The sequence below is a fragment of the Ixodes scapularis genome, unplaced genomic scaffold, assembly GCF_016920785.2.
Source record: "Ixodes scapularis isolate PalLabHiFi unplaced genomic scaffold, ASM1692078v2 PGA_scaffold16__2_contigs__length_2301149, whole genome shotgun sequence".
In the NCBI taxonomy this organism is placed as follows: Eukaryota; Metazoa; Arthropoda; class Arachnida; order Ixodida; family Ixodidae; genus Ixodes; species Ixodes scapularis.
In genome coordinates, this window is record NW_024609842.1 from 855,417 (window position 1) to 866,543 (window position 11,127).

At 41.5% G+C, this 11,127-nt stretch overlaps 1 protein-coding gene across 1 annotated transcript; it reads left to right on the forward strand.

Annotated features, from left to right (window-relative positions):
- Positions 1–815: 815 nt before the first annotated feature.
- LOC120842528 lies at positions 816–10,788 on the forward strand. Its single transcript, XM_040213661.3, has 5 exons — positions 816–929; positions 1,323–1,480; positions 3,011–3,084; positions 6,876–6,953; positions 10,658–10,788. The coding sequence occupies exons 1-5, from the start codon at positions 816–818 to the stop codon at positions 10,786–10,788; spliced, it is 555 nt and encodes a 184-aa protein (XP_040069595.1).
- Positions 10,789–11,127: the final 339 nt, after the last annotated feature.

The window sequence follows — 11,127 nt, forward strand, 5'->3', positions numbered from 1 at the left end:
TCTTCTCGCCTTAACTCCTGCACAATCGAACGTATTTTCGGTTCGACAAACGCATTCAGTCAGTCTTTCCTTCCTCAAGCCCTCTAAGACTGGAACAGCCTACCGTCATCCATCGTCACCATCGTAGGCCCAGAAATATTTCAATCAAGCTTACGAATTTGTTTTTGGGATCGGTGTTTTTTTTTTATTATGTAAGATTAATGAGCTTGACGTCTACGTAATAATTAGCCTGTGTATTTTTTTCTTTTTGTTTGTCTTAATTTCAATAACATGTATTTAGCCCCCCTTAAGTATAGCCCTAAAGAGCCATTAACGTGAAAATAAATGAAATGAAACAGCATTAAAGGGTTAAAAGGCATGATAGACCACGTGCGTTTATAATATCTATCCGCCCCTAAAAAACATTTATTACATGCTCTTATGTAATCATTAGCGTCACAATGTACAAAGGTGGCATATCCTTTGCACTGTTTATTGTTATAAACATTTCCAGTGAGTGCAACTTGAGTGTTAATAATGTGAATTGTTTACGTGTTTTCCTGGTGACTCAGGTGCGAATGTCGCAATTTTTTTAGATGAACGCTAAAAGCGAACATATGTCATTTTCATGGTTTCTGCTGTTTGTCTAGGGGCTGCTTTCAGTATGATGATGCATACACCATAACTTTAAAAAAATATTTCAAGTGCAAAGCAAAGCACAAATGAGAGTACATGGTCTCTGTCGAGAACAGTTATAAAACCTCGCTCAAGCGATATTACATTTAGGTTATGCAGGTAACGGCGTTGTAACACGTTGACTACTTATCATACTAGCTATGTCGAAGGCGGTCTTTACTTTTGCCACTCTCATGATCCTCCATGGAGGTACAGCAAATCCCAATTACCCCGAGCTCAATCCAGAGCTTGAAATCTACCAGGACATAACTCGGGTATGTGGTGGTTAATCTTGGAAAATTTTCGTTATAAAATTATTGCTTTTTGTAATTTATTTATTATATACTTTGTATAATATTTATTTCGTGCACTGGATTATTTATCATTTATTAGGAACTTCAAGCGTATTACTTTCATGTCATTTCACTCCGCAGTCATCTTTTTCAGAGAGACGCGTCTTTGAATGCTGAAACGTTGTTACCCTGAAGTATTCTTAAAATTCAAGATGAAAAAAATAGAGAAACGTAGTGAGCATTGCGTTAGAAGTAACATTGTCAACGTGTTTTATCTGAAATAAAATAAAAAGGAAATTCTAACATGCCTTATCAAAATTATGTCCAATAGTTTTCCACGTATGAATTTAATTTGTGCGTAATAAATACATGCAGCAGTTGCCACTGACCGAGGCCTGGTACATGCTGTACAGGAACTACGAAGAAGACCCAGCATTCGGAACTTCTAAATGCGTAAGATTCTCTCAGGTGAAACCTGAAGAGGAGGGTGGATATCCGGTCATGGTTGAGTATGGAGATGGGATGCAGTCGGCGTAAGTGAAACTTCAGACGCGCTTTGATCGCTGCAACCTGTTTGAAACTATATATGATTTCATCAACTTTAACCTATTGTTTACAAGATTTTTAATGCCGAATAAAAAGTTTATGACGTAACTCACATAATGTATATTTAGATGTAACTTCAGATTTAGCTAACTAAATAACGCACAGATTTCTTTTCAATAGATGACTGTATGCTTCTTTTTTCGAAAGGATGTTTTTAGAGCACAGCTCTTAGGCGCCCGTTTCCGGCTTGAGCGGCGTCCACGTCCCCGTCGCCATCGGCGTCCACGTCCCCGTCGCCGTCCGCGTCCGCGTCACCGCGCGGTGCACTACGGCTAAATTTCCCCACTAAATTTAGCGGAAAAAGTTCTCCGCCAAGTTTAGCGGAACATTTCCCTCGCCAAATTTAGCGAAAAAAAAAAAAATCCCCGCCAAATTTGACGCAATTCCCCGCTAAATGTAGCGGAAAAAATTTCCCCGCTAAATTTAGCGGAAGATTTTCTCTTAAATGGGAGGCGAGCAGGAGAGGCGGAAAGGTGTATCTTCCTCTCCGTACCTTCCCCTCCTCCTCCTCAAGAGCCGCGCTCTAATTCGGCATTACAGGGGATTGTAAAAGTGTTTCATGTTTTCTTTAGTTCACAAGGAAATTTAACACAAATAAAAAGAGCTACAGTCCTAAATTCAGACCTTTTCTATTCAGCGAAAAAGTTCATTTTTATCTTGTAGTTTTGCATTACATCCGCAACGTTTTGGCAGTACATTATGGTAAACTACATCCAGTAGTGGGTAATGCAGTGGGATAACCATGTCTCATTCGCTCGTCGAAGGAAGAAAAACTGGACGGTAAGAATGGAAGATATCCAACTCTCACTAGATAGAAGATTTAGTTATCGTAGAGCATACTTTAAAAAAAAAAAAGAGTTTACCTACGCTTACCTCTAGTTGTCTAATTGCAATACATATCGTTATGGTTTTGTGCTAAATAATTTTGTTCAAGTTATAAACCTTAAATTCGAGGTGGTCTTTCATTTTCGAGGTACTCTAATATTTTATTTACAGATTGAAAATTTATCACTCATATATCTATATATTTCTGGTGTAGCTATTTGGTTCTTACTAAAATGTTTTGGTGTTGCTTCAAACTTCTTTTGTTTAATAAATGCACAGGGTCGCTTATGTCATCCCTGAGACGACTTGGAGGCGAAAGCCCAAGCGGCGATGCATTAAAGATAGACACATAACATACAGATGTGGTGGCGGAGGGGCACGCATCGCACTAGTGGACGAAAGGTCGCTGGTTCAACGACAGCCGAGGAACAAGGGCGAAAAATTTTTACTGAGGAATATTAAAATTCGCAGATGTCGTTTAAACGTTTCGGCGCTTTTCGTGACTCCGGTTTTCGTACCATTCGTGTCGCCTACGTGTTTTCGCTCAAGAAATTTGAAGGTCGACTGAACGATGAGACATATAAAACTTTTGCCTTAGTATAATGCTCTCATGTATCTGCCTTGGTCCACAGGAATGCGCTTATCAGGCTAGAGTCAGCTGAAGGATATACTTCCAAGAATCAGTTGAACTATTTCCCTGAGGGCCGTAAGTATAATTTTAATAACAGTGGAGGTATACAATGTCCTTTATTAAAACAAAAATATGATACAGTTCGCATTCTCCCAAAAAAACTCATCATATTGTGGTTTAGTTGGTATATTTTTCCTCCAGCCCACATAATAAATAATGTACACAGGGCGTAATTGCTTTGAAGTTTGAAATCACAAAGGCCTTTAAAGAAAGCACGCGAGACTCACAGGAATGGCGATTCAAGTATACGTTTATAAATAACAGCAGGTTTTAGTGAATGATAACGTGGTGGTAGACAAACGAAATAGCCAAAACAATTAACTTTTTGTTAAAAGCTGCGTATCACGCAGAAAATGAAGAATTTTTTTGTTTAAAGGACATGGTGGCTCATATCAAAAAGCTAGAGCAGTGGTGGTTACAAATCGTCATTCAAAACTTTAAAGCCAGTTGTCACTCGAAGTTCAAGTAATTTAACCAATTTGCGAAACTACAGCGCGTCTTGATATGATCATTAGCAGCCATGGTGGCTCCGAGCCAAAGCGCCGGCCTACGGATCCCCGGGTGGGGGATCCGAATCCCTGCCGAGGAGCCCGCAATTGGAACGAGGCTTTTTGCAGAGAAGGTGGCGTGTAACCGAACTTTCGGTGGCACTTCAAAAGATCCCCGGGTGGTCGGACTTAATCCTTACGCCTCGCCGCGGCGTACAAGATGCCCGCCGTTGGGTTGGCGCGTAACCCCCCCCCCCCCCCCTGCCAAATATGACTTTGAATACGTTCACTGACCACCATTTCACCCCGGTTACCCGAATCTGGCCCTGGGCGCAGAAAATGGCCGGAAGGTATGCGCACCGTAGTGCGCGGGAGAGTGATGCAGTGGGTTGAGGAACCTCGTCAGCATTACAGTACGCTCTCCGATAAAAAAAAGTCAAACAGCTCCAAAAGTGTGTCCTAACGGCGCTCGTCGTTTTGTGCGTGTCCTAACGGCGTTCGTCGTTTTGTGCGTTTGCTCCAACCGGCTAAACCGATCACGCTCAGAAAACAGCGCAGCGTGTCGCCGCGCATTCCCAGTGCGGGGTTTGGCTCAGCGCCATTACGATACATCTTTTGGAGCAGCTTGAGCGGCTCTAACGGATTGGGGCGTTGGCTGCAGTCGGACTTAATAGCGAACTTTAGAATATCGTCCGCAAAGCCTTTGAGTACTTATTAAAGATAACATCGCCTCCACTAGTCATGCTTAGAGTCCAAACATCGCTTCACATTGGCGCATAATGACGACGCTTTTCTGTGTGTACGCAGATACTTTCCGTACGTTATTTGAAAACTCGCTAGCTATTCTAAAACGCAGTGTAGCGCATTCCAACTTAGCTGCAGCTTGAATACAAGAAAATGTAAACGTTAAGCTACCCAAGACATCTTAACCACTTACCCTTGTGGGAAACACTGCGGGCGCTCTTTCTGCCTTTAGCTTCAGATTAGGGCAACGAAGGCGCAGAAACTAAAGGATAAACATTGCAAAGGTCGCCCACTTTTGTCAAAGCTGTTCAATTGATTTTGCCTCTTATAATTATTTTCTTCAAAAGCGTCATACTAACTCAACTCATAAAATCTTTAAAAAAAGCTCCAGCCCACATCAGTAGAAATTGAATTTTCTGTAGACCTCTATTTCTAGAGTTATGGAGAACTAAGCTGAAACAATTTATGGTCAAGCTCCAAAGTACTATAATGCATGACGTGCAGTACTGAAATTCGGATCGTAACCATTATATCATAAGACAATAAAACAGTAGTTTCTGAGACTGCATGACCAAGTGTTTTCATCGGATGGATTAGGCATTCCGCCAAATCCAATGAACGTGCAAATAGGGCTTGATGGCAATGATAGAATAAAGCTTGCTTGTGTTGGTCGCAACAGTAACAGGGCACTGAAGCAGGAGGGAGAGGAGGAAGGCAGGTGGGGAGGGAGGGAGAGGGATGGAAAAATAGAGGAAAAGACAGTTGGTGGAGAGGAAGGAAAAACGAAAGAGGACGGGAGGTTGGGAAGCAGGAAGGAAAGAAGGATGGGTAAACGAAAAGTGAAGGGGAAGATGGAGAGACGGGAGAAGAGAAGTGCAAGTGGTATCACGTAAAAAATAGTCAGAGTGCAGGCGAGCTGGTGTACATGATCGTAAACCTGAGACTGGGGCAGAAAAAAGAACAAAACAGAAGGTAGAAAAGAGGAGGCAACGTCTCAAACTCAGCTGCAAAGTTTATTTCGTACACGCCTTATATACCACAACTCCAACGCCGTCTCTGCAAAGAAAAAGATTATGACAAGAGGACAATGAAGTTTGGGTAAACCTTCTCTTATCCCCCTTGACCTCGGCTATGAAACACTCACACAAAGGGTCACAATCTAGCATAACCACCGCCACCCGGCTAACCTAGGTGAATTACTACTGAACACAAAGAAAGGGTTTGACCTTCAATGTTGCGTTTCCTCTAACAACTCACTTAGTCCAAAGAAACACTACTGGACACTGCTAACAGCCGGAACTGGGGCCATCTCCAAAGCTGAGAACGACATTGCCCTCCTGCAACGAACCACAATTGGCTAAACACTGCGACTTTCTTGAACAAGTCCAAGGATACACATATAAACACCGCTAGTACTCCAAAAAAAAGTTGCACATGTCTTGGCATCAATTTTCTCGCTAATGTTTAGAGGGAAAACTTAATTGAAATATAGGGCATGTGACAATAAATACCTCGCCAGTTTAACGGGGAAGCTAAATTGATGTATACACATGTATACATATTAAAATATACAAGGAGTATATTTTAATAAACTAAATTTAGACAGGAGTTCAAATTTACATTTATTGTTTCACGTATTCGTGCACCATTCAATGTCTAAAACTTTGAAAAGGCTAACAGTCACCCTTTGTTCAAGGCAAATGAGTCGTAGCTTGTAACATTTATATTATTACAAGAAATACAAGGAACTTAAAAAAGGAATGTGCCAAACGTCAGGTAGAACAACTGTGTTGGAGATCTCAATGAGGCTGTGAACGTTAAATATTACTAACGCGCGGTCAAGCAAACATCACGCTGGATTTTCAAAATGATTTATTGCTTCAATTCAAAGAGGTTTACAGCATTCAATAAATCATTCGTCTTACATGAGATTCAACCAGAACATAATAAAAAGTATTGTAAGTCTCGTTTTACATCGGGTACATTAAAATCTCCAAGACCAATAGTGTGGTATTATCAAGATGAAATTTAACGCAACACATGTTTATTTGTTCAAAAATATTATGAAACAACTGTTTGATGGAAAACTAAGCCTGCCAATGAGCAAGCTTATGTTATAACAAGGTATGCCTACCCAGACAAAATCAATTCTCAATTTAAAATCAGTGGACAACAAATATGTTTTTCTTCAGAGCAATAAGTGCTCTTCCTTCAAAGTTATGGACATAATTTCATCATATCTGTCCCTACAGAACAGTTTCTTCGCTGCGAAAGCAGTCAGATAGTGCAAAAGTGGAGTTCGACCGTGTTTCGCTTTATATTATTACGTCATAATTACCTATGGAAACATTGTAAAATAGTGTTTTAGACTTGTCCTAGCCTGCGAAAGTATTCATAAAAGCAAAGAACTAGAAAAAAAGGTAAGGATAGCGTTGAATATGGAGTGTATTTATTAATCCTTAAGAGTACATACAATTGCCCGAAGAACAGACTCGAACGCCACACGTCATGAGTATTACTATTTTTCTGAATATAATAGAGTACACAGTGTTATTTGCACTTACTACATTTCAGAAGAAGACTCACTGACCCTATACTTGTCTTTTATGGATGTTGGAAAGTGCTCCCTCTACAGGAACATTTACGTCAAGGGTATGACTATCTTTCTAACATATAAATTTGGACTGGGATTTTCGGAAATAGTGTTCTAGTTGTATATCACGAGTTCCATGACTAATATTAGCAAGCGGGGAGACCAGTTGGAAGGGTAGAATATGTTAGATAGGTCAATATCACGAATGACATCAAATATATTTATATTTATATTTCCACCATTCAGAGGCCCACAAGAACGATATTATTAATTTCTCTTTGTGTGAGAAATGTACGTCACCATTTTAAATCAGGTATTAATTTCTTAAGAATATGCCACATCATTGTTTCATTTTTATTATTGCGCGTCTATTCAAGGCTTCCATAAAATTTATAACAACACATTTTCTTTACAACATTCGTAAAGAAAGATTTTATTTTTAACCAATGCAGTTTTGATTTTAGTCTTCATTTGTGTTTTAGATTGTTTTCTGTGAAGGTATTATAGTCAACCTCATAGCACGTCGGAGGAAAAGCAAACCTGGCAAAATTGTGAGAAATGCAAGGGCTTTACCTAAGACAACTTAGGTCTTGCAACATGGCGCTTGTCAGAGCCAAAGTTCTTTGCCTAACTGTAGCCCAAGTTGGGCAATCTTGGGCATGCCAAAGTTTGGGTTTCTATGGTGTGCCACAGAAATGCTAAAGTAAGAGCCATACTTGAGCCATAATTGCTGAAGTGAATCCTAACTCAGTAAGGATTCCGCAACATGCCAGAGTTTAACTTTTCGCTCGTTAGTGACTGGAGTGCCGAATATTTGCCAAAATGACAAAGTAAAACCAAAAGCGTGCCAAAGTTAGGCTTTTGTCTGGTTTCCCACAAGAGAGGTATTCCGTGCACTTCATCACAAGAAAGGCAGTCGAAGCGCATTTTTAAGATGTTAGCCTTGCTGATATCGCTAAATGCCCCCGCCCTTTTTTCAGAAAAAGTATAAAAAAAGAGAACATAAACAAAGTAAAAAAATTAAAAAAAGCCTCCACCGCCAGTATTTAATATAGGGTCCGCGGAGTATGAAGTGAGCGCAGCACCACTGAGCCACAACCTCTTGTTGCTGTATTTCTATTTTTTTTTGCCAGGCTTTTGCAGTCATTTATCACAATGCAAAGCGCACACAGAGCTACGCCTGCTTCTGTTACACGTCGGGCTCGCGCAACGATCGCTCGATCGCAGCAATTGCTGTTTTGTAGAACCAATCTCGTGGCCAGTTAGTTACGGAATGAGTAACTCTCCGGCTGGACATTGGCATATGTACCTACGCGCGAGCTAAAAAATCCGGCGCATTTTGCATTTGCCAAATTGGAATTCACTTGTCCAGAAGCCGGAAAACCTTTGTCATTCTTTGGGCTAGAGAAATCAAAGACCCCCAAATAAAATTAAAAAAAAATGTCGGGATTAATTTAACTCAATTTGTATTTAACCAAGTCGCAACAACCGGCGCCCTGCCAATAACTCATCGGTCCTTCGTTCCTTTATACCAAAACACAAATAAACCAGTACCAACGGGACCCGCCCTGATTGCCTTACTCTGGTATTGCAGAGATATCGGTTAAAGAGTAACTTAATTTGATAGCCCCTCTCTCTTTGTTCTGGCCAAGCAAGAAAGAACGATGTTCTTTTTTTCAACTTCGGGGCCAAAGAAACCTTCAATCTAGACAAAACCGATGTTTTGTGGTACCCACATCTAGGGGCTGTACAACAGTGGAGCGCACGACACAAGAGCGCCACCATTAGAGCGCCGACAGTACAGCGCCACGACGTTAGAGCGCGCGACTCGAGAGCGCTGCGACGTTGGCGCGCCCGACTCGAGAGTGCAGCGGCAACACACAACCAGTCCAGCCCAAGTGGCCGGGCCGGACCGACCACTTGCTCGGGCATCGCGTGTTTTATGTGAAATTGGTCGGGATTAGGCCGCGGCATTCACCAAGGACATTGCGAATTGCGTTGACGAAATTTCTTCGTGTGACAAACCAACAAATTTTATAAAACGCTGACAGCAGAAAGCAATATCTGTTGCGTTTATTTCCGAAGAAAAATGGCAGCTGATCTATATAGCTTCATTAGTTCTTTGATATTATATTTCACAGATTTGCCGGGCATGTTTTCCTGTATCCATCAAAAAGCTGGAAAGCTCTGCGTCCGATAAAATTGCGCTGATCTTTCCTTCAGTTAGTTTTTTTACTGATACGTTTTTAGCGGTGAGCTTTCTTCATTACGGTCACGGACGTCACAATACTATTTAAAGTTATGTGAGGGACGTCTAAATAGCCACCAAATTGATTGGAGCTCAAGTGCCTGTCAAAAATAGACCCGAATGTAGCAAAAAGAAAAATATTTATAGCATATCCCAGACGCGCACCGCTGCTCACCCCAACTGCAGACATCCCCGGCACCTATATGCCCCACCCCACTCTCCTGCCCTTTTCTCTCCGATGTCAGTAAATAATTAAATAAAAAAAGTCGTACCCGTGTTTTTTTGTGTGTTTTTTTTTTTAAGGCATATTTGATAAATCGGAAATCACCACTACTCTGATCCGACGATTCCCAGAATTTTGTTCTCTCTGTGGAGCCGCGGGTACATCACACCTTTTGTGGTGTTCGCTCAACTGGTCGAGCACTCTTCTCGTGTCGCGCGCTCAACTGGTCATGCGCTCTCGTGACAGGCGCTCTAATGGCAAGCGCGCTACTATCGCAGCGCCCTCGTGTCCCGCTCTCTAACGTCGGCGCTCTAGTCTCGCGCGCTCTAGAGGCGCTCTCCGGCATCTAGGTCACAACGGCTCAATGGGCCAACATGATGTGGCTAAGATCTTGGGTGTCAAACGGAATGGAGGCGATTAGGGCACGCGTTATTTTCTCAGCCCTTTGTTTCAGACCAGTCGCGTATCTGAGTGGCAGCACATATTTCGCAATAAGTGGGTAGATGGCAGATGCTAACCGGACTACCAGAAAGTGAAACCTAACTCCTATACTTGCTTTGGCGATTTGGGACCAAAGACGCCAGACATCCTCCGAACTCAAGACACGTAGCCTAACTGCTCACAAAAACCTAACTTAGGCACTTGTTTGGCGATCTAGGCCCAAAAATGCCAAATGGCAGTCTAACTACCAACCAGGTAAACCTACCTCTGGCTTTTGTTTGTGGACTGGCCCGGAGCTGCATGACTACTGGCAAACTATCAGGAAGTGCACCTTAAGTATGTCATTTTTTGGCGATTTGCCGTTAGGCAGTCAGCCTAACTCTTGCGTTTGTTTCTCGATTTTCACCCAAAGATGCTAGATGACTGCAAAATCACCAATCAGTAAATCCAAACTCTGTCACTTTTTCGGCGAATTACAGCCAATATATGCAGACTTAACAAAGCATGCCCGATTTGGCTGTACGTCGTTTCGCTTTTTATAGCTTCTCAAGGCCTGAACTCTCAGACAAAAGCCAAATTTTGGCTGAGAACTCTGTGCTACATGGACAGGCGCTTGTTTGTCTAGAAACGTAAACCAGGAAGAGACAGTCGTCTAAAAGCTCCTTATTAACAGTGTATATATAGTAATTGTTTGCTCAAACTTGAGCTTCTTAGGAATTGAACGGTACTATAAAGGTAAGATGAGGGTAGGGCAAGATACGGTATATAAGAGAACAAAATTCAAGCTCATAACGCACAGCTCACAATCACATTCACAGACATTGTCTAACACAGATCTTAAAACAATGCAGAAGATGCCTGCTGCGTCGTCGTTGCGAAGAGCCAACTTGGAGAAAGAACATACTGCGATTTCGCTTACGACCTTCTGTGTGGAACCAACAAATATAATATCTCCGACGGCAGTTGTCAAAGTGAAGACTGAATAAAATATTGGTACATGTAAAATACTTATAAGTTTTCTGAAAGTGAAATTTGTTCAAGGTTTTATTGCCCTTCTGATGATCATGCGTCATATATTTTTCTTCTCGTTTTTTTTTTTCTTTTTTGTTAAGTGTTGACACTATGTGCTAAGCCTCAAGCAGAACACAATGTGGTCTTATTTTTCCCTGGCTCCTAGACTTCTTCCGTCTGAAGTAAAGAATTCATTCAAAGTATTAATTCATTATGGAACGGCCTTTGGCCGTAACTCGATGACATATTACGTAGTTGTACATATTCATTTCAGTTTGTTTTGTACAGATGAGTTATGTTTGTTGTATTA

What these genes read in the sequence shown, in the direction of transcription:
- LOC120842528 (XM_040213661.3), top strand. Translation starts at nt 816, where the DNA reads ATGTCGAAGGCGGTCTTTACTTTTGCCACTCTCATGATCCTCCATGGA. An exon ending in GGAGATGGGATGCAGTCGGC is followed by an intron (nt 1,481 to 3,010) that starts GTAAGTGAAACT and finishes CTTGGTCCACAG; the next exon opens with GAATGCGCTTATCAGGCTAG. An exon ending in CAGGAACATTTACGTCAAGG is followed by an intron (nt 6,954 to 10,657) that starts GTATGACTATCT and finishes AAAACAATGCAG; the next exon opens with AAGATGCCTGCTGCGTCGTC.